This window comes from Hermetia illucens, chromosome 3, assembly GCF_905115235.1.
Source record: "Hermetia illucens chromosome 3, iHerIll2.2.curated.20191125, whole genome shotgun sequence".
NCBI classification, from domain to species: domain Eukaryota; kingdom Metazoa; phylum Arthropoda; class Insecta; order Diptera; family Stratiomyidae; genus Hermetia; species Hermetia illucens.
Genome location: NC_051851.1, coordinates 153,460,204 through 153,484,013, shown reverse-complemented (window position 1 = coordinate 153,484,013; position 23,810 = coordinate 153,460,204). Strand labels below are relative to the sequence as shown.

Here is a 23,810-nt window from a genome sequence, read left to right as displayed (position 1 = left end):
TCAAGACGAGCCGACCCCGCTTGTGAACGGAACAAAGGCTGAAGAAAAAGATGTGAGGAGCGACGAGTGCATGACAGCTCCGTGTCACATAGTTAGTTCCCATCTATCCGCCAAATTTCGTTCGGATCAGTTTAGCCGTTTTGGAGAAAAGTGTGTGTGACAGACAAACAGACAGTGAATCAATTTTAATAAGGTTTTGTTTTACACAAAACCTTAAAAATCATATATGAATGAATGTGGTCCCGTACAAATGACACAATCGTGCACCTAAAAATCTTAACATAGAAAAAATCACAAAACCTATCATGACAGAAGCAGAAAGCCCAGTTTCGGCTTCCAACTTGTTCCGAGTTAGCAACGATATCTAATCGGATACCTTGAAAATTGTTAGTCTATAAATATACATGAACCGAAACTGCATAATTTCCGACTTCTTCAATACAAGACCATAACCGTCACTAACATAAAGAAGCCAATTCTCACTTTCCCGCTTTGATTTCGCAGCTGTTTGTGAGCCAAAAACAAGCACGCACAAGAGCAAAAACACTTCCTCGACCGATACAAAGTGAAGTGGTGGCAACAAAATTGGGCGAAACATGAGGAGTAGAGTCCGACGCAGCATGAAAACAATGTACAATGCCTGATATTGTAAAAGTCAACACGGTCTTTACTGAACACCGGTTAGATGGAGATGATTTTAGGGGATACAAAAAACGACCTCAAACAATGTCGAAATCGCTCGAATTCGAGAGAAGATGGAAAAGAAAAAGCTGAACATTTTAGTTAGAAGACAATTCCACTTTGTTGATTTGTGGGAAAATTGGAACCAGAAATTTACTAAGAAACACAAAGTTCACGACTGAAGCTTCAATCCGTTGGGAGAAGTTAGAAGATTTCCGAACCCTTGCGATATCTCGGTGTTAATAGTTTCATAATATTTTGATTTGTAGCACGAACACGAAAGTAATCTTTTGTTTGCTCACACTGATCTCCCCCCTGGCGTTCTAGACACCGATCTAGAAGGTATTTCAATGCCTATTTCCACACAATCAACTTGAACTGATAATTTGCTCAGTCAATACGTTGGTTTTTTAGGTTTTTCACTGGAACTGGGAGTGATAGCATGACCAGTTTCGGATTTCACATTTCTGCAGTTTCAAAGACTTTGTTTCATTCAGAACATCGTAGACAGCACGATTCCAATGGGATGATAGTTTTGCTAAGTCGAAATGCCGCCCCCAAAAACCACCGCATTGAATATCAGAGTCCAAGGCAAACAACAAATGGGGGAGAAAGGGGACGAAGAAAGTGTCAAAGTATGCACGGCGGACCCACATGTGACGACACCAGACTTCCCCGGATGAATGTTTTGGAAATTTTGCTTTTATGGAATTTTTGCAACGCTTGAGGTCGTCCAAAGCAGGTCACGATTACGGAGCGAATGCAATCAGATAAGCACTGGGAAACGTTCACGTAGCGGTCATAGAGGTGGAAATAGCGAACAGCAAAGGAAGGAAAACGAGTGCAAGACTAGTAAAGCGTGAAATATGTTTCGTGGCGGCGTACTGACTACTCACAAACGTCCCTTCCACCCACTTTGTAACAATCGCTTGCACTCACCCGCAAATTAACGTTCGACAGCAGGACGCCAGCGTGAAGTTTCGACGTCGACGATTCTTGGGAAATAAAATTCCGGTTGTGTCGGGCGGCAGTAAATGAACACGTTCACCATTTCTCTCGTTCCGCAAGCGAAGTCGCGTTGTACGTCCGGCGGCCGCAGCAACTGCGGCGGGATTGATGAGCAACTCAGTCTCAGAGTCGCTCATCTCAAAGTCTCGCAATTGCATGTCCATCATCGATGAAATCTCGGAATTCCTCCCAACCGCGACCGGATTCGACGGGCTGCCGCCAACTCGTTCGTCGCTGAGTCGGCGATTTCGTCAGCGTCCGTGAGTGGATCAACAAGGGGATCCCGCTCGACGACGGGGCCGGCGGTCTGTCGCTGGTTCGTGTGCCGCTCCTAAAACAAGTTGTTTGCTTGCCACTCAGTTTAGTTTCGTTGTTGTTGATCATCACCAATTGTTGTCGTTGCTTGGCTAATTGATTCGCCTTAGGTCGAGCGTATCAATTAAAAACTGCCCCTGTGTCCGGGAGAATTGATAAAGTTGTCCAGGAGTCGGTTTGCCACGGGCTCGCCGAGAACATTATTGAATTTCACGCACAACGAGATCGAGGCGATTTATTGCCGCTGACGCACCGAAAAATTGAGCAAACACTTTACAGGATTTAAATACAAAATTGAGGAATCAATGGAGTTTTACTAATGAAAAGTGACGAGAATGTCAGGAATTTGTGCTTTCATAGCTGCTCGCGACGGCAGACGGAGTTCGATGATTTCCAATTGTCAGAAACTTGACAGAGAGCGAGCAGAATGCTAGGGAAATTGGTGATGGAATGTCAAAATGTGATAGATGTCATCCTGAGAACATATTTCAGAAGGGTGACCATTCTGGGTGAAATTTGCAGAAATGTTAGAACCATGTATCTTTTGAGTTGATTACATCCTAGTTAGGAAAATTGAATGCGATTGGCAACTAATAAACTCAAGAAAAACGAAAATAACATAAATTCGATTCTCGCCCATAATTTCAGACATATTCTTTCTTATACTACACCGAGGTACGTTCAATGTTGTCGAGGCCCACACTCCTGCATCAGAATCCCACCACCACCATAATTCAAAACAAAAGTCAATGGATGTCAACAAACCAGCAGTTTCCTACCTCACCTGCCCCGTTTGAACGGACATTTCTTCTTCCAGGTTGAACTTCGCGCATTCCATCACAAGTTTGTAAACAAGTAGTTCCTCACAAGTATCGACGGCATATAGAGCAAACCTCGTTGTCCATATCCACTTTTTACCATTCCCCGTATACGGAGAGAAACGCGCGAGTTGAGAGCTACAAGTTTTCCGCAAACCGTGTACATTGCCGGAGTTCCACATTCCTGTGAACAGAAAAACTTCCTTTCCGTGTTATCTCCCTCTTAATTACTTTTCTCGATAAGTCCGGCAAGCATGTCGACCGTTGATGGAGCAATGATCAGTTCGCTAACGTCCGCTAAGAAGATGCAAGGCTACAAAGTGACGGACAATAAACGGTCGCGAAAATTTGGAATCGCCGCGAATTCATTGAAGATGTTGACGGAAAGGGCTGGAACCAAGTTTAATGTAAATATCTCATTCCATTGTTCAGTATATTCTTTGTTTTCTGCCTGTAAAAAAGCTCCTTTGTCATTGGTTGGGAAGGGTCTGCCCCGGGTAAACGAGCGGCTCAACGGATGAAAACAGTGGAATCAGTGAAAAATCTTTAACGTAAATGTCCTTAAGACGAAGGCCAAGGTCGATAAAAGTAAAATGCTGAGCAGGAAGTAGTTTTGCGCATATTCGCCCCGGACGTGAAAATAAGGATTTTGCTGGGTTAAGTTTCAGGACGTGCTCGGAATGTTGTCGTTGCCAATGTCAAACTTAATAGGGAAGGGGAGGAGGGCGGGTGATATATAATCAACGTTAGATACAAATTTTCTTCTCTATCTTTGAACTTCATTCAATATCTTCCCTGCCACGTGCCACACGTACCCCCTGCCCCTTTCCCGCTTGCGCTAGTTTTCGTCCGATGTGAAGAAATGCCCATAAGGATATAAGCGACTTAAATGTGGATGAAAATTGGTTTACAAACAAGAAATTGCTGGTTTCATCCAGAATTTAACACTTCATGAAGTGTAGGAATAAAACAATCTTCAGAATCACTGTGAAAAGCTCTACAAGGCCTCCACCCCAAGCAATCGTGTGCATACTTTGTTAAATTCGCAATGAATTGCGGTTTGTCTTTCTATTCATATGTTGAACAAGTGAAATGGTGACTACCAAGCTGCATCATTAAAAGAAGTTTTCCCTTTTGTTGGTTTTAATTGCATCAAAATCCATTTGAGGTTTAGTGTCGAATAACTAACGAGAAATGAGGAAGAACGCTTCACCGGGTCGTGAGAATAGACATCATTTTCTGGAACAATGATGAGCCTCGTTCGGCGTAAGGTTTCCAGTAATAATTTACAATTGTTATAGGTCTGGAAATGTATTTTTCAATTTTTTGGGGGGAAGCGCGTTTACGCACGGAGTGTTAGACTCCCTCAACAATACGCCACCGGACTACCAACTAAACACCTCCCTGCTATCAGAAAACTAGCTTGGAACGATTTGATACATTACTTCAATCTAGCCTTCCCGTTTTCGTGGCTTAGCAAGCCTTCAAGCCAGGGAATTGCTTTCACGAGCGGGACATGAGGAAGGCAGTCGTTAGTTCAGGGGACTCCTTGTCTGCTGGTCGAGCTTCATTTTCTTCGCAACAAGATGAGCCAAACATAATGCGAAACACGACTTCATCTGTCAGCGTTCCTCAGCATCTCTCTGATGTTGTCTGGAGAAAGCTCCCCTGTGTCTGCATAAAACTGCTGACGAAAGCTGCGTTCGGCGTCGTCCACGTTTTCGCAATCTTGTTTCGGTAGGACTGTTCAACCAGAGATCTAAATTGTCGATTAGCCTCTTGAGTGATTTTGCTAAAAGATTTGTCACTTGGTAAATATGCGTTTACGTTCTCCATTACTTGTTGTAAATCTTTGCCCTTGTGGCTGTAGATAGCTTTACGCTCCTTAGCAACTAGGGCAACGGGGATCACTCTCGCGATCACCATCACGGCGGGTTCTGAGACAGTGCGATAAGCAGATGCAACTCGCAAAGCTCTCTGTACCTGAGCAAGGCACTAACGATGCACCTCCTACTCTGGGTGATGATATCACTCGCGGTGTGCACGGAAGGCGTACCGTTTGAGTTTGCATCTAACCGCGAGCGTTATGTCAGTTTTTGATCGCCTTGGCGTTGTGATTTAAAAACATTGCGACGAAATGTCAAATCAGCTGAGGAACAAACAGAATATTTCATTAAATACAATACATACAATTACATAAAGTATTTCCTAAATAATTACCTCCTCAAAATTCCGTTTTGACGCCCCTCTTGTCAAGGCATTAGTCCACACCTCCGCGCCATAGAGCAGAACGGATTGCGTTGCTTCCATAAGCAGACGTGTCCTGGTAGAAATAGTACCTCCAAAATTCGCCATTAGCCTTGTCCACCGCTGCTTTGATTTGCTAAAAGAAGCTCTTCTTCAAGTTGAGCATTAAACCAAGGTATAAAACCGCTGATTTTGACTCTATAGTCAACTCGCCGATCGGTATGGAACCCAGGCTCGGGATTTTCTTTCTGGTCAAGATGATTACTTTTGTTTTTTTTCCAGCGCAAGGTTGAAACCATGAGCAGTCGTCCATCCGCTCATCCATCGCATCAATATCCCAAGTCTACTTTGCGCCTGTTCAACAGTGCGCCCGGCAACAAGTGTCGCAACATTGTCTGCATAACCGACCAAGTGCGACGTCTTAGCAAACTATCGTAGGAAGCGTTGCAGAGGTCCGGCCCTAGGGTAGTTCCCCGAGTGATCTCCATCCTCCTCTGTCCTTCTAGTGTCTCATAGAGCAGGCAGCAGTCTTTCATCTAACCCTCAATATCCGCAAGAGATATGTTAGCACGTGTAATGCGTTTTCTAATGTGCCTATTATATTTGTTCATCTTAGGGAATTGAAGACATTTCTGACAGCAAGCGTTATGAGGAGCGCCGAGATCGGCGACTGTGTGCCTTCGCTCGATAAACCGCATCCACGATCTGACCTCGAAAGCGCGGATCGCTTCAGCGAGTCTACTCTTGATGAGTATGGTATGCAGATGGTAACTCAGTCTCCTTTTCCTTCACTGATTACTTCAAGTTTCGCCACTTTCCTACAACAAGGAAAAATGCCCTCCTTCAGGAAAGCGTTGAACGCCCCGAGCTGGAATTCTGGGCGTTGGCGAAACACCAGTTTGTAAACTTCCGCCAGCATACCATCAGCACCTGGCGCTTTCTTATTTTCAATGATGAGAACTGCTTCTTCCAGTTCTCTTATTGCGAAAAGGGGGTACTCTTCGAAGCTTTCTGCAATGTTGACATCAAAACGTGCGGATGTCTGGGGGATAATGCCCGTACAATGCGGTCCATCTGGTCGGTACTTAGTGTGCAGGGTTTCCGCAGAGCCCTGTTTTTCCGGGTGAAAAGTTTATAGCCAAATCCCCACGGGTGTTCATTTACTTCGTTGACTAAGTTTTGCTAGCTACGAGCTTTGATTTTATTTATCGCATTGTGGAGTCTCCTTTTTTGCTGACCTATACTTAGCCTTTATGGCGCATGCCTTCTCGCGGGCGTGTAAACGTTGTGCCAAACGGTGGAGCTTGTGACACTCCTTCCGGAGGTCGGTAATTTTTGCCGTTCATCAGTACATATAAGACTTGTCACGCTGGGGCCCCCTCCGGGGCCTCACACGCTGTCGTTATCAGGTTCATCAACTTCATCGCTACGACGCCCTGAGGCGCTCTCCAGCGTCTGCCTGTTCCAGGAGCTTCGAAGAATTTCCCGGGAGGCGTCCTCCAGAGCATCAAGTCGGCGCCAAAAACGTTATCCCTAAACACCGAATCCAGATAAATCCATTCCCTCGGCCTTGGGTAAGAACACGAAGTCGGACCCCGCCTCGAAACCAGATAGCAGCGGTACCCGATAAGTCGAGATGCCAAAAGACCGGGTCCCTGTCCCGGTATTGCTCGCTAATTAGCACTAGATCATCCTTTACCTCCGCAGCTGGTGAGCGGTTGCACTTCGATGCATATTAATTAATAGGATGCGGATCATGCTAGTCGCGTCCAATCGTTCCTTCCTAGTTTCACCCTAAAGATTGGACACGCCCTGAACCTGCAGTGTGTGCAACGCTCCCACCAGATGCGCCACGATCCCTGCAGAAAACAGAATTTTCGCTTTCATGCCAGGTTTTCACTTGGTGACGTATCTGACTGCATCTACGGAATGCTGTTCTCCTCGGGTCCCTTGCAAGTTGCTGATGTGTGTTCATATTCCAGGCATCTGTAACACTAGATGAGGGTTATCCGCATTCGCATCCTACCCATCCATTTTTGATTTTCCTACTGCTGAGGAGTTCTCGCATAATGCTCGGGGACTTCCACCACAGCGAGTTTTTGGCCAAGAGCATTCACAGAAGGTATTGGTTATCTCTGGACACTCACGCTTTATCGCCTCCTCCACTTCGACCTTTTCTGTGCGGCAGTCAAAATCTCCGATTTCTAGAGAGCACACAGGCTCTAGACTAGAAACGATAGCTTTCTCCCCCAGTAACCCTTTGACCGCTTCGCAGAATGTACTCATGTTAGTCATATTCGGACCTAGTTCGACGATGACTTCGCCACCCTTCGTTCTCCGTATGGAGGACATTTCTGCTCCATTGTCTTCGGGTTTCATCCTGCATTTCATTGAGAACTTCCGCAAATGTCTTGCTTTCCGTCGGCTTAATGAGCAGAGCCGATCTAATCTTTCTTCGTTTCCTCGTCTTTTCTGTTACTAGCTATTCTATCTTTATTTACCTTCTTTTTTGGGCGTGATGTTTATGTATGGGGCAGATAATGCTTCGTTGCTCGTCGTGAGGCATTGATTCGTGGTCCCACACCTTGATTCATCAAGGTGTATAAGGCTTCATCCTGCCGACTTGTTGGTAAAACATCCGCGAGAAGTGCGGTTGCTTTGTATACTTTTCGAGTTACCGATTTATGTTTTTTTTTTAGTTATACATAAGTTCTCCCTGAAGCAAGTTTATTTGCCACTCAGGCCTTTCGTTAGCCCTATTGTACTGTCCCTAGAAATCGTCCTTTCAATGACCTGCGGCGTTCGCAGAATTTTGCGTATCTGAGAACATTCTGTTGGGGGCAGAGAATGCGCGAATTTTCCGTTGAACAAAAACCTTACTGTGGTGTCTTCGTTTGAGATAGCACTAACATATGAAGAGTAAGACCGTCTCCTGCTCCTCCTTACATTGGTTATATAGAGCCGAGATCACCACACCAATTTTTTCAATGTGGTAATTTGAGGAGCAGCGTCCCAATTAAATCTCTACTTTTCACGTCTCATATCTTAAAGGACATTCAAAATTTGGCGCGGTCCTGAATTCAAATTTCTCCATTCGGCTGCGTGAATCTTTGGTCGGAAGCTAAAAGCTGGCTCTGGCAACTCTGGCTTGATATGTCGTGGCTGTTCAGTGCTGATAACGCAACTCGATTACCGGAACAGATTTGATTTTGTTGCCAAAGAAATGGCATTTATCTCCGCAAGGAATGTGGTCGTCACTTTGCCAAGAGGTCGGGCTAGTTCGATTGTTCGATTTCCCGAGACCACCAATGCGCCCGATCCGTTTTCCATAACTCACCCGTCAGTGATGTTTGTTAGGTCTGTAATGCCAAAAGACTCGTGGCCATTTATCGACCATTAGTTGCTTACCATTTCATCTACAAATGAATAGGGTGTAGGTTTAGGATAGCTTCGAGTGCCGCGGTCGGCGCGCATTGTTCATTGTTCCCGTAATACTTAGGTAACCGAGCATTTGAATACGCACCAGCAGCTTCCTGCAGCTAACAAAGTTCACTCTCGGTCACCAGATGATGAATGCATACATCAAAATGGGATTTCTTATGGATCCAATAAATCAGTTGTGGTGAAAGTCCCCAGGGCTTACTTATCGCAGTCCTATAGCACCAGGGCAATCTACAGGAATTTTGATATTGATCCTGGATATGATGCTTTCACGTTAGATTGGAGTCGAGATGTATTTATAAATACTGTTTGCACCAGCTAGCGAACATAACTAGTTCAGTCTTCTTAGCGTTCACCGTGAGCCCGTTACGTAAGCACCAACTGTGGATTACATGGACAGTTGTATTCAAATGGTCACATACTGTGTTTATAAACTTGCCGATAATTATTAGGGCTATATCATCAGCAAAGGCTTGTGCGAAGGCCTTTGTGTATTCCAGGAGTCATGGTAAGGTGCCCATTGCCAGGAGCCAAAAAATGGGAGAGAACCCCGACCTATGGGTAGCCCCATAGACATCCTGCTTCAATAGACTTTTGTCCGACCAGGATGTGGACCTTTCTCCAGTCCCGCATATAAATGATCTACTTGATTACCACCGGATCGACTCCATGCTATCTTGCACAAATCGTCGTGAATGAGACATAATCGAAGATTCTTTTCCTTCTCAATTTTTGCCATGATCTGCAGCAAGAAGTGCTTCCTTCCTGGATTTACCTTTCTAGTAAGCGTGTTGCCTACAGTGAAGTGGCCACTTAGGAATGCATGCATCCTTTATGAATCCTCCTTTTAGTCCTTTTAGTAAAAAGGAAGTTCGACTGATCGATCGGAAGCTTCATGCGTCCGTTTAGGTGGGTTTCCCTGGTTTGGGAATATATATCACCCGGTTTTGAACCGAGGTTCACTAATTCGATATTCCTAAAAGCTGTCTAGTCATGGTATCACTCTGGGAAGTCGCTTCTCCGCTCAGTGGAGTTCGTGATAAGTCTCTGAGCGTGCCCGCGTTCTTTGCAATATTATTCGGTATGTAGCATTCTTCCGTTCCGTTGCTAGCTTATATTCATCGTCGAAGCAGCTGTTCCGACTTTTTTGCGACTGGGACCAAGTATGTTTCTGGCCGTATCGATAATAACGTTCTTCAGGTGGTTGTGAAGATAATCTGTCGAAGCTTCTACAGTGAACGCACGTTCCATGCGCGAAGCGTTCGTCCGATTTCGTTACCGGGTTCGTCATTGTAAAATCCATCCACTCCGAGGCTCCTTTTGTGGCTTCGTAACAAGTTGTTTTCCGGGTAAGGTTGTCAGCCCTACCCAACTCTTAAACTGGAGGACCAGTTGGTACAATTTGTCCCGTTTTTAGGCGCGGAGGACTCGCATTCATCCTTCTCCGTCTGCAGCTTTTCATTCAAAAAGAACTCCCAGCGGTCAGCATGTGGAGATGGAGAATAGAACTGTTGGTATTGGATCAGCAAGCGTTTCCCAGGTTTTATGGCACATTGTGTGTACGGATCCACGTTTTGCCCTGGGACCTATACTACCCTTTGGCCACCTTGCCATACACGGTATATATCCCGAATATGTAGACTCAAGGTATCCATCCCCACCCCCCCTGCGTCACATCACTCCGCCCCCAGATGAAACCTTCAGGGTTTCAGCGACCGACTTCAGAACTATGTTCCCCATCATACGGCGAAGCGAACGCGACGTTGATTTGGGACGCAAACGGGCTTCAGCGTGGATAAGGAGACCGCCTTTTTCTGTGCCCGATCTCGAGCTGGAAGAAATGCTCTCCCCGCGGTACGGGCCTTCGTATGGAGGCTGTAGCGGCTTTCGGACGGCATCCGTCCTGACCAGGACGTGATTGCACTTCGTGCACCTTATCGGCCACATCCGCCAGCGCCTCCAAGAACCGGAGGCGGAGGCGAGGACCGCCTAGGTGCGCTCCGGGATTCGTCGCAGCCAGAGCGATTTTAACAGGTCGTCGTTGATCTTGCTCCCACCCAATCGCCTCATTTCGCGAAGCAATTGGCTGGAAGTTCGATCGCCCAACGACAGACCTGCCAGCAAGTGATCCAGGTTAGCTGAATCACTTACCGACAGGCGTTTGATTAACTCGCTCTTCAACAGTGTGTAGGAGGCCGATTTCATAATGTCGACTACCAGGAGGATGGACCTACAATCGCGTGGTTAAATTTGGTTGCGTCGCCGTTATTCCGGACATGTGGAATTGCGCCTCCAAATGGACGAACCACAGCTCTAGATTCCGTTACCCAAATGGAGATAAGCGGACAGCGAGGGCGGTCACATGAGGGTCTGATGGGCATGCCGCGTCTTGATTGTCAAACGACATAACTGAAGCTAAGTTAACGACGGGAGTGTTGTCGAAGGCGCGGCTGTACCGGATTCTAACAAGGCCCCGCACTAACTACGACGGACCGTATCCCCAAATGCCCGCTCGAGCGAAACGCAGACACCAACACGCACTCCGAAGCGGACGCGTAGGTCAAAAAGAAATGAAAAGGACTCGCCAATCGACTTTAAGTTATACCATCCGACCCGCGGACTTGTACCTATAAAACTAGTTAAACACACTCGATTTCCTCGAACAAAAGAATCAGTTGGGCAATGAACAGCTTCTCGGCATATAATTCTCCTGGCTTCGACCGAATCATACCAGCTACGCTGGAGAAGCAGCAGAATCGGTAGAGATCTACTGAAATTGTGTTGTACTCGAGAATTTACCGCAGGTATGGAGATGCTTATGAGTAGTTTCTATACTTAAGACGGGCAATTTAAGCCTACTTTGGAGTAAAAAGTCTAGTATGAGGGGAATTATGAGAATATCGCCTCCTTCCAACTCTCCACACATTTACTAGACGGAAAATCTGCCGAGACCTTCTTTTCGCTTGGAAAGCTTGGGGCCATAGAAGGAGCATTCAACAATGTCAGTACCAAAGCCATCCACACATTGGATAGTGCCTATGTTAAGAATCATGGCGATGCCATCGATTTCGGGAGGCAGCCACTTAACTACGACCGTGAACAGAAAGACGCCTGGTTGTTCCCATATTCAGTTCAGACTCAGAGAGTAGAGTGGGCTCCAGAAGACACAGGATCTCAAACTAAGGCGGAGTAAAAAACCGGTGATACGTAGCATGGTTGTGACACCGTATTTTTCACCGAAGAATACACACAACATATCTAAACCGTGAAGCCTTCCAGGCTATACCAATGCCTTCCAGAGGGAGTTACTGCTTTGTCAGTTGATGAGATGTGACCTGACGGCCAAGCGAAAGATACTTATTTTCGCCGACAGCAACTGCTGTCAAAGCTTGAAAGATAGCGGTGGCATTCTGCAAATTGGTGAGTCAGTCCAAGGATAAACTGAACAGCGGTTCGCTCAGTTTCTATTCTTTGTATGTAGGAACGAACGAGCGAGCCGACGAGCTGGTCAGGAGAATTCCCGCTCTTGGTTGCCCACCTAAGGTGCGCACCGCTGGCTGTGGTCAATAGAGGACCATGCTCCAGTCTCGGCATACACTAAATAGACACTGTCGAAGCTGCGTTTAGTAAACTAAGTTCATACGCTGCTCTAGCTAGAACCAGGCAACGGCGATAGAGAGTAGTTAATTATCTGAAGGGAAGGCAAAAGAGTTGTGACCTCTTGTAAACTTCCCGGGATGGCTCTAAGAATCGGAGCTAGACAAATTTTGTTCTTTCGCATTATAGCGGCTGGTCTGGCGAGTTGTACATCACAACACGTCGCATCACAGCGGCGATTGTACCATTTTTACCTTTCCCCCATTTTTAATCTCCTACTATTCCCGAGTCAGAACACGAGAGTATAAAGAATTTCAATAAGCTAAGAAACGGATCTAGCTTTCTACTAGTTCCGCATTTGTTAACTACGTACATTGTCAGCTAAGATGCACAAGGGAGCCTGGCATTCTTACGGGAACCAGAAGGTAATATATTACACAACAACAATTCATATCGGATCAGGGCCCTGAAGTGCCTTAGAGCACTTCATTCAAGACCGTAACGGTTAACTACAGGATTACAGTACCCTATAGGAGGCAATGTGCTCAGCAATGCGCTCGCTCATTGACTTGAGAGGTTATAACGTGCATCCTTCTTTTTTCTCATACGAAGGGGTGTCATTTTTAGGCGTTCATGATGATAGTTAATTCTGTTACCAATTAAAAATTTTGCTGTTATTTCAGATAAAAGATTGCAGCCTTTATCTAGCTAAAGATGGCATGAAAGTTACGGATGAAGCATACTTCGCGACTATCGAGCCACAAACTCTATTTGTGGCTGTTGGACCAGGAGAAAAGGATGTTATGACAGGTTAGTTATCTTTTCCTTGTCCATTGGTATATCTTTGAATTGGATAAAGTCTATTTTCGCAGAGTACGACATCACTATGAAAAACATCCGCGATAACATCGGAAAGGGAAATCTAAATCATGACTACATCCTCCAAACCTTGCTCGAGGAATATCCCGAAAGATTCAGTAAAGCCATCGCCAAATATCAAAAAACCTATTTCCAGGATCGATCTAAACTCGATTTTAGCCTAAGATCAGAACATGAAGAATGGTTTCGAGGAACAGAAAAGACTTGCAAAACAAAAGAGGAAGCAATGGGAAAACGTGCTCAGGATCGCATTCGTGGATATTACTACAAGACCAAGGAGGAGATCATTAAATCCGATCTATACGAAACAAATGAAAAAGCTCGACAAATGTTCCATCGCATCCTCGACATATTTCGTTATCTGTTAATTGGCTGCAACTACTTCTCAATGATGTTCGATCGAAAGTGCAAACGCAAGCACCCATCTCTGCAGGATCAGACGGATGCAAGCGCATTGCCTAGTAAACGAATGCGCCAAATGATCAAAGAATATGCAACACGAACTGAAATGTTCGAGGACTGGTCAGTATCATTGTGCAATGATAGCGGTGAGTTTTTCTGCCAAGGACTATACAGTAACACTGGAGGCTGTGATAAAGGACACTCAATTAATCCTTATATTTGCCGAGAGAATTTGTTGGTATTCCAAGTCTGGAACTTGGACCATCAAATTGAACTCGCCCGGACTATTGTCCCGTCGCTAATTGAGAATGTTCGCAGTTTATTGGAGAATCCTAATCAAAAGTGCCCACTGCACGGCAAAAAGGTGAAGGATGTTAATATCATCGAGTATTTTCTCGAATTGTTTAGTGTGAAGAATTTGAAACTGGTGTACATCGTGTGTCACGACAAAACCCAGAGGAAAAATTCATCGAATGGACGATTGGTTTGTGACAAGTGCAGCGAGTACAATCTAATAAAAGATTTCACGGACTTTACGGAGAGTATAGACTGTTGATATAATTTGCAAAAATATTCGTTGAATTGAATGTTATTGAATGAGGTTGTGTTCGTGCTGTTGAAATTGACATAATTCAACTCTTTGCTATCCCTTGACCTTTTTACAATTCGCCCGGTTTCTATCCTCTGACAACAACAAAATGCAAACAAAACTCAGATATTCACGAAAGTTAACAATAGAAAATTTAGCACAAAGTGACGTCAAACCTGGCCGGTTTGATATGCCTTGCGAACGGACCTACTGGAAATTGGAGTTGAATTGAACGAGGTTTTGATGAAAAGGTGTTTGGATATGCATTTTTCGATTGAGTAAATTCGTACTTTGATTGTTCGTGAATTGAAATCGCGATGATGTAATTTAGGTGATTGTTAGTAGAGTAGATATTAGAAAATTGTTATAGTTTGATTTGATTTTTTAAACATACGGGACACTACGTGGAGTGTGAATTGTCTAGTCGGTTCATGTAATTTGAATACGCTGTCGTCGGAATCGTGGGGGCTAAAATCGAGTGTTCTGTCTAAAAAGACTGATAGTTTGGACTAGTCGGTTGGATATGGTATGTATGTGCATAGTATTGCAAGGAGCAAGGGTAATTTGTGACGTGAAGTACATTTTTCTGTGAGTATGTGTCAATCTCTACAGTACTTAATGATATATAACAATAATCTTTACGTGCATTTGTCTATGCATTATGACTGTGCTGGTATGGTCAAATCACTAACATATTTTGTGTATTTTAAGAGATAAAAAGGGAATGGTGCCCGTAACAAATGTGCTCATCTACAACTTCCATTTTATGCTTGACTTGTTAACTGTGTTCGCTTTAATATGGTGTTCAATAAAAGAGTATATTAGAGGCAAAAATGTGTTTTATTTTTCTATTTATTGCGTGTTAGAAACATATATCACTGTATACTATGAAAGTCAGAGAGGTTTGCCTAAAACGATCTTGTTTTGTACAGATTTCATTCGCTAATGATTTTTTCTACACAAATGAGGAGACAACTTTGATGAAGAGGTCTTTTATTGAATATAGTCAACAGTTTTTCCTTTAAAATCCCCCCTTTTAGTCAGAATATATTGAAAACTGATCCTATTGGTGTATAAAAGGGCATTCGATTGAAATTAGGTCATGAAATTTACAAACTCCGCCAATATACTTCGAGCCAAATTGAAGATCTATTGGGCCTTGAATACAATATAATTTCCAATGTTCCTCCAGAATGTTTTTTTTCATAAATATTTTTTATTTGATTCCGGATTAATGTTTGCTGGTTTGGTAAAGCTCTATAGTTGAAACCCATACGCCCATATGTAATTTGTAGACCAGCAACTTACAGTACAGTAAAAGGACCAAGTTGTTCTGCGTTGTAATTTCGGCAAAGCCTAGGAATCGGGGAATGAAAGTAGATTTCGAGCTCTGCGAAGGGCAAGTTGAAAATGTCTGCGCTACGTGTGTTATAAGACGCGGGACGGCAGGTGATGTCGTCAGCAGCGGAGCAGAGTCCATCAGACCCGAGGAAAGTTTAAAAAATGTGTATAGATCCAGATAGGATCTACGCTGTTGTAGGAAGGGAAGGTTCAGAAAGCGGAGGCGGGAGGGGTAGTCCACACGAAGGAAGCTTTTCTTAAAGAAGAGGGAACGGGTAAATTTACGTTGCACATTTTCAAGGTCACGACAATTACAGTTACGGGAGGGAGACCAGGTCACGGAGCAATACTCGAGGGTAATCCTCACGAGGGAATTGAAGAGAGCTAAGTAGGGTTGGATGGAGTCAAAATCAGAGGGGGAGCGAATTGTAAAGCCTGACAATTTTGCAGCTCGATTGACGACATCAAGGCAATGAGTGTCAAAGAGGAGCTTATTGTCGAAAGTGACTCCGAGGTCTTGAGTGGAATTTAAGCAGGATAAGGAATGCCTGTTAAGAGAGTAGGAGAAATAAGTGGGTGACGATTTTAGGGAGTAGCATATAGAGTGACACTTTCTGACGTTTAGCGCTAAACCATTAGTCGGGCACCAACGAACCAGAGTGTCCAGGTTAGATTGAAGGGAAATACAGTCCTTAGGCGATGATATAGCAGCTTAAGGTCGTCTGCATAGAGCAAACAGGGACAAGTAAGGAGGGGAAGAAGGTCGTTAATAAAAAATGAAAATAACAAGGGACACAGAATAGATCCCTGTGGGACGCAAGAGGAGGGGGAGAAGGAGCAGGAAGTACAGCTGTCAAAAGAGACGCGGCAGGATCGGTTGGAACGATAAGAGGCAAGCCATAAAACAAGTGGTATGGGAACAGAGACAGATAATGCCTCTTTGTCAGTCGTCAGGCATTGATTCGCTTGATACCTTGAGCACAAGCTGATAAACCACCTGATGTAATTGGTCGCCTCCATATTTAACCAATTCGGCTGTAATTCCATCGGTTCCTGGCGACTTATGATTTTCAAGTCGATGAATTGCACGGACTGTTTCTTCTATACTTGGTGGTGGCAGTGTTTCTCCGTCGTCTTCAGTTAGCGGGACCTCCAACTCGCTGATGTTCTGGGCCCCTCCGGAACATGAGTATACGAGTGTTAGTTTCCAGCGCGACTCTACCTGTCCCAAGAGCTTCGACGAATTTCTCAGGATCTGCCCCTCCGTGCCCGAAAAGGCGTCCTGCAGAGCATCAAATCGGCGTTGAAAGGCCGGCATTGTCTTATTCGACGTCAGCTAAACGCTAAAAAACGTTATCCCTGAAAAAAATTCAGACAAACTCATTCCCTCGGCCTTCGGCAAGAACATAAAATCGAAAGTTGTCCCGAACTCAGATGGTAGGGGTACCTGATAAGTCGAGATGCCAAGAAACCACTGATTAGCACTAGATCAGACTTTGCCTCCGTAGCGAACTACGCTAGCAACTGGTGAGCGGTTGTACTTCGGTGCTTATTAATTTGTAGGATGTCGCGTCCTAGCCCCTTCTAGTTCCGCCTTAAAGACTGGGTATTCCCGAGGAACCCGTGGTGTGCGCAACGCGTTCACCTGACATGCCACGATCCTTGCAGAGAATGCAATTTTAGCTTTTATTGCAGGTCTTCGTTTGGTGACCTACCTGACCGCATCTGCGGCATTCTGTCCTCCTCCAAGCTACTGACATGTGTCCATAGCCCAGGCACCTATACTACTGGGTAGGGGTTATCCGCATTCGTACCCTGCATCCTGTACCTATTCAATTTTGATTTTCCCGCTGATAAGGAGCTTCCTCGCATTTTGCTCGAGGATTTTCACAACAGCGAGTTTTTGGCCTCGAACATTCACGGAAGTGATACCTATCCAAGTTTTGGTTACCTCTGGACATTCACGTTTTATGGCCCCCTCTACTTCGACCTTTTCTGTATGGCAGTCAAGGTCTCGGATTTCTAGAAAGCACTTAGGCTGTAAACGAGCAACGAGAGCCTTCTCACCCGGTAATCCTTAGCCGCTTCGCAGTCGTCTTCGGGTCTAGTTCGACGAGGACCCCACCGCCTTTCGTTTTCCGTATGGAAGATACTTCTGCTCCATTGTCTTCGGGTTTCATCCTGTAGCGGATTTCACTTCTGCAAATTTCTTGCCTTCCGTCGGCTTAACGAGCAGAGTCGACAGTCTAGTCCTTCCTCGTTTCCTCGCCTTTTCTCGTAGTGGCTTTTGATTTGTAGCTTCCTTGTTTTTGGACAGACGAGATTCTGGCGGCGTAGCGAGCTCACTCCTTTTATTCTTCTTTGGCTCACTCCTTTTATTCTTCTTTTTTGGGCCCTGGAAACTACTTGAATAGTCTCCTTCAGCCACATCTTGGCAGTGGACTATCTGCGATCCGTTTGGCGTTTTTAGTATTCTCAGCGGGAAGTGCGGGTGTGGGTTTAAAAGAGAGGGAATAACAACTAGAAATCACTTTCGGATACGCTGCTTCCAAAGCAGAGGTGAGACAGCGAAAGGTTCCTTTTGACCTGAACAAAACGGCAAGTCGTCTGTTATTTAAAGAGTCAGAAGTCGTTAAACATATCAAAATTTGAAAGCTTTAGTAGACGACACATGCGAATGCAAATGAGAGATTTCTTGTGGCCCAAGGACTCCTCTTTTTGGGTTAAACACAATTTTTGAAAAGAGAAAAAGAAAAGAAAAGAGGAATCCGTGGACCACAAGAGAGGAAGTAAGTTGCTTCCCAAGTGGTCCGATCCGCCATCAAGTGGATGCGGAATCAGGGTTCCCAGCATCCTCAACAAAAGTCATCTGCTAAGTTCTGCGGCGGCATCTATCCTGAGAAGAAGTGGTGCGCTTCGTATCTTTGTCGGTATTTATCAAGGAAGCGTTCTCGCACCACTCCTCTTTGCTCTTGTTATGGACACTGTCACACGGAACACCCAACGTCCAGCGCACTATACACCACTCCACACAAATGATGTTTTCCTAGCGATTCATGGCAAAGCTAATATCGAGTAACTGGTCTCATGCAACACGGTTTCAGAATGAATCCAAATGAAACAGAATTTTTGACGACAGATCTCTATGAAACAGGCAACCGATCAAGACGAGCCGTTTCCACTTCCGAACGGGACAAAGGTTAAAGAAGAACATCTATATTCAGCCAAGCTACATCGTGAAACTGAGGCCATTCGATTGAAAGGACATCAAAAACTTGTTTAACAGTCAACGGACAACACACTAAGCGATTTGTGGTAAAAAGGCATCGACAAGTTGGTTGAGAGGCGGAGATGGATTCCATAGAGCAATGAAGAATAATTTATTAATTTGTTGTTATAAGAATTATTTTGTTCAATAAATTTCTTAATCTAAAACAACGAAATTATGGTGCACTTTGTATGTTTTTCTCTTCCAGACTGACGATCGCAAACTTCTCTCCTTTTCCTTCCAATTTTATATAACAGCAGAGATATCGGTAGTTACAAGTTTTTGGAGGACTTTTCCCCTTTTACCAACTGTCGATCATCTCGTGTGGAGGCAATTTTTTCGCTTTTTTTTGTGAAGATCTGTATAGAGGTACAAATATGAATTTTTCACCATATATTTACTAAGCATGTATAATAATTTTTCCAACCCCGTAGCGTAGTTCATTATTGAAATACAGAGCAATTTATACACCCATCTCCAAAAAACGCTGTTTTTCTGCTGTCACGCTAGATGGCGCTGCGATCATCTTAAACTAGAAAAAGTAAACGGTATTTTAACGTTCAGACTTAAATACCGTCCGCAAACTAGGATTATTAAAAAATATTAAAAGCTAAATTGTTGGTGCCGTGATAGACTATTTTTTCGTGAATTTTGGTGTTTTTTAAGGCTTCTTTAATGAATGAAAAAAAAAACGACTGAATGAATCGCAATGATTCTAGTTTGCGGACCGTAGAAATATGTTCTGAGTAAGTCTTGAAAATTTCAAAGAATTTCGTTGGATAGATTTTGTGCAGATTCTCACTATGCAGTTTCGAGAAAAACGCATTTAAAAAGTAGAATGTGATTTTTAGCCATAAAATCTTAACTGATCATTAATCTGATATACCCAGTCCATGAACCTTAGGTTTCTTTAAGAAACACATGTACAGCCTTGGCTTCAATTCTTGTCCTTTTAGCGAAGTCATTCGGTCCGAAAATACGTGCTTCATTACGGCGATCGGCATAAGTCTGGCATGTAACTTATTGCGTGTTTAACACTATAATTTCTGAACAACTCCGAATATAAAAAAAATACTTTGCCCCCACCATATCTAGATAATTGATGCAAAAAAAACAATTCGATTCCACGGATCCGACACACAGGATGACTCCCTTAAATTATATGGGGTTGGGGAAAAAGAAATGGCGTATTTTGTTAATAGATAATAATAATAATAATCGTTGGCGCAACAATCCATATTGGATCAGGGCCTTGAAGTGTGTTAGAGCACTTCATTCAAGACCGTAACGGTACACTACAGTATCTTGTAGGAGACAATGTGGTCAGCATTGCGCTCGCCCGAGATTATTACCCTGTTTTGACTCAGGTACTCATTCACAGCTGAGTCGACTGGTATCCGACGTCAAATCACGATACAAATCCCACTGCCACCCGTGAGATTTGAACCGCGACCTTCCGTACGACAGCCTTGCGCTCTAACCACTCAGCTATCCGTTGTTAATAGATGGCGACACTTAAACATATCTTGTGTTGAACTTATCGTATCGGGTCATACTATACGGCGATTTGAAGACGACAATCTGTGTCTCTTTGACCGATACTGTAACGATTCGGAGAGCAAAGCGTTGGTTCGATCGATTTCGTTCTGGTGTAGTGGATGTCGAAGATACACCCCGTACTAGTAGGCCAACTGTCGTAGGAACCGATAAAATCACCGAAATCATCCATGTAGAGCGACATGTGAGCATTTGCTCGATTGGCCTGGAACTGGGTATAGACCATAAAACCGTTTGGAACCATTTGCAAAAGATTGGATTACAAAAAGTGCCACACGAGTTGACGCAAAAAAATCTCTTGGGTCGAATCAACGCCTGCGATGCACTGCTGAAACGGAACGAATTCGACCAATTTTTGAAGCGGGTGATGACTGTTGATGAAAAGTGAATCACGTACGGAAATCTGAAGCGAAAAACATCGTGGTCGAAGCGCGGCGAGCCAGCCCAAACCATCGCCAAACCCGGATTAACGGCCAGGAAGATTTTGCTGTGTGTTTGGTGGGATTGGAAGGGAATCATCCACTATGAGCTACTCAACTATGGCCAGACCCTTAATTTGGTCCTCTACCGTTTGAAGCAGGGGACCAGAATTAGTCAATAGGAATGGTGTTGTGTTCCCCAGGACAACGCTCAGTCTCAGACATCTTTGATGATCCCCCAGAAGCTACGGGGGCTCGGATGGGATGTCCTATAGCACCCACCGTATAGTCGCGACTTGGCACCAAGTGATTACCATCTCTTCCAGGCCCTGGAAAACGCCCTTGATGCTACTAAGTTGGCCTCAAAAGAGGCTTGCGAAAACTGGCTGCCTAGAGTTTTTTGCAAATACGGAGGGGGGGGGGGGGGGTTTAATGAAGTTGCCTTCTAAATGGCAAGTTTGCGAACAAAACGGCGCATATTTGACCTAAATCGGATAATTCTAAGTATGTTAAATAAAGCGTCAAATTTCGATCACAAATACGACCCAATATATGTATACCCTGTAAATTGCTGATTGCTGAATCTTCCAATCCTACGTAAAAAGAGATAGCGGTGTTGAAAGTTTTCGAAAAAAATTTCCATTTTTCACCAATTCCTGAATAACAAAACAATCGATTTCGCCTATTTCATTTAGTTTATATTTCTTCTCCTTTCGTATTCACATTCTCTTTTATCTTCATCGAAACGTATATACTTGGACAACATAAAGAGTGTGTACATGCGTCTTGTACGCATGGCTATGTATCTGTGTACGTACTCCTCTTTTTTCTTCGAATAACTTTTTTGAGAATTAAATTTAATAATAATCATTATTATCATATATAAAATAGCTGAGTGTGCAAATATAATTTCTTTCCTTTTTAAAAAAATCCGTTTATATTAATATATATGCAACATAATTAATAATAATAAAAAAATATCGCTAATCTATGAACATGATTTTTTTTCTTCTTCTTCTTCTCATATTATGCAAATATAATTTGTCGCACAATTTGCTTTTATGTGTAGCATTCTCGTTTGTTTTGCTTTCATTCTGTGGTTGGTTGTTTTTTTCTCATTTTCATCATTCATTTATATAAAATTTAAAAAGAGCAGTTAATTTTTTATTGATTTTCGTTTTATTTAATCATATTTGTTGTTGTTGGTTTGTTAGTTAATTGATGGTAATAACGTTGGTAGGATTTATTCAATTACTTTCAGTACCTTCCCCATGGCGATTGTTTTATCTGAAAAAGAAGAGAATTAATTCGTTTATTATATAAACCCTAAGCGAATGAATAGAAAGGGAGCGCGATTATCTCATCAATTACTCCGTTAACCCCTAGTGTCACGTATAGTTTTCTAATTGGCCGACGCATACTGGGGCCATACAGGGCGCTCATGCTCAAAACTTCAAAATCATTTTCTTCGTGTTAGAATCTTATTGTAAATAATAAATAATGGGATAAGGGCGTGATTTCGTATTATATATGTGTATTTAATATAAAGCGCAAAAATTGGAAACAATAAAAGTAAATTTCAAAACTTGGTTGAGTTGTTAAATAAAGTAAAATATTAGGATAAAGATCATTTCAATAAAAAATGATTATAATCAAAACAAGTCGGGAAACCGATGGTCAAAGGTTAGTATAGGTCCCCGGGCGAAACGTGGATTGGTACCCACGATGGAGCATAAAACGTGGGAAATGCCTGATGAACCAACACCAACAGCTATACTACCAAACCCTATCTCCACCTTCACGTGGTGACCGCTGGGAGCTCTTTCTTAACGAAAAGCTGCAGACGGAGAAGGATGAAGGCGAGTCTCCCGCGACTAAAAACGGGACAACATGTACCAACAGGTCCTCCAGTTTGGGGGTGGGGTAGGGCTGACAACCCTACACGGAAAACCGATGTTACGAAGCCACGAAAGGAGCCTTGGACAGGATGGATTTTATAACGACGAACCTGACAACCGATTAACGATTTGCGCATTTTCTCATGGAACCGATTGCTGCTAAGCAGCTAGCCGATACCCTGTCCCAATATAAGGCTGATGTAACAGCGTTACAGGGGATGCTATGGACAGGGACCAGTTTCCTGGAGAAGACACACCATATGTTATAACGGCCATCGAGTAAACCATGTGTCCCGAGTAGGTTTCTTAGTCAGTTAAAAAATGAAACCTGCTGTTATCGGCTTTGAAAATATACGCGAAAGCCTATGCACTGTTGCGTTTGCGAGGCAAGTTTATAAATATAAGCCTCATAAACATTCACGCCCCTACAGAGAAGACTGCAGATTCGGAGAAGGATTCTACGAGGCAGTCGAGCGGACCCTCGAAGCCTGCTCCAAGAATGATATCAAAATCATACTTGGAGATTTCAACAGCCCGTATTCAGGCGATACGTCGGCTCCCATAGGGATACCCATGTTAACGAACTGCGGATTAATCAGTTAGCAGTATCGCACGAAATGATTCAATATAGACTCGGACCACTATCTCTTTGGCATAGTGCTCCGCGCTCGAATTATGACACCACCTACAATCAGGTGAGAGTAAATACCGAAGCCCTTCACAACACAGCCCTCCGTAACACCTATAAGGGCGAAATGGATGCCGCAATAACCGCAGTCAATAGAAATCCTGGAGATGAAGCATCAACAAATGATCTTCACAACCACCTGAAGAACGATACGGCCACAAATATACTTGGCCCCAGCCGCAAGGAAAGTCGGAACGGCTGGTTTGACGATGAATGTAAGCTAGCTACGGAACGGAAGAATGCTGCATACCGAGTAATGGTGGATTCTCAAAGAACTCCGTCGAGCGGAGAAGCGACTGCACAGACGGAAAAAGGAAGCCTGGGAGAACCAATAAGTCTGCGAATTAGAAAAGTACAGGGAGCAACCGTACCAGGCGCGCAAGTTTTACCAATAAGTTATTAGGTTGTTGCACATGAAATGGCCGATTTGGCAATCAAGTGAAGTTAGTTGCGATTTTGGTGTATCAAATCACCACCAGTTGGTGCTGTTGGTGTCGGATAATGAAGTATAAATACTCCTACATTTAATCAAGGAGTCATTTCAGTTTTGACCATCGTTGTGATGACAGTGGATAGAAAGGAAAAAAGGATGGAAAAGAGCCAAGAACGTATACTTTTTCTCTGAGTTCAAACTCGGTCATAAAGCAGCGGAGGCGACCAAG

At 43.8% G+C, this 23,810-nt stretch overlaps 3 protein-coding genes across 5 annotated transcripts in view; 1 reads left to right on the top strand and 2 right to left on the bottom strand.

Moving 5' to 3' along the window:
• The window catches only part of LOC119653225 (probable phospholipid-transporting ATPase IIA), a 30,129-nt gene extending 27,696 nt beyond the window's left edge, over positions 1 to 2,433 (bottom strand). For both annotated transcript variants that reach the window (XM_038057805.1, XM_038057806.1), the window contains exon 1: positions 1,621 to 2,433. In XM_038057805.1, the coding sequence (XP_037913733.1) occupies positions 1,621 to 1,856 (236 nt within the window). In that variant the 5' untranslated portion in view covers positions 1,857 to 2,433. The remainder of the gene's footprint in view (positions 1 to 1,620) is intronic.
• Positions 2,434 to 2,767: 334 nt separating this feature from the next.
• On the top strand, positions 2,768 to 14,800 carry LOC119653086 (DNA fragmentation factor subunit beta). Its single transcript, XM_038057580.1, has 3 exons — positions 2,768 to 3,229; positions 12,791 to 12,917; positions 12,980 to 14,800. The coding sequence occupies exons 1-3, from the start codon at positions 3,077 to 3,079 to the stop codon at positions 13,942 to 13,944; spliced, it is 1,245 nt and encodes a 414-aa protein (XP_037913508.1). The 5' UTR covers positions 2,768 to 3,076; the 3' UTR covers positions 13,945 to 14,800.
• A 6,438-nt stretch (positions 14,801 to 21,238) lies between these two features.
• Positions 21,239 to 23,810, bottom strand: part of LOC119650858 (eukaryotic peptide chain release factor GTP-binding subunit ERF3A-like) — a 38,850-nt gene continuing 36,278 nt past the window's right edge. For both annotated transcript variants that reach the window (XM_038054010.1, XM_038054012.1), the window contains exon 7: positions 21,239 to 21,849. In XM_038054010.1, coding sequence (XP_037909938.1) covers positions 21,806 to 21,849 — 44 coding nt within the window. In that variant the 3' untranslated portion in view covers positions 21,239 to 21,805. The remainder of the gene's footprint in view (positions 21,850 to 23,810) is intronic.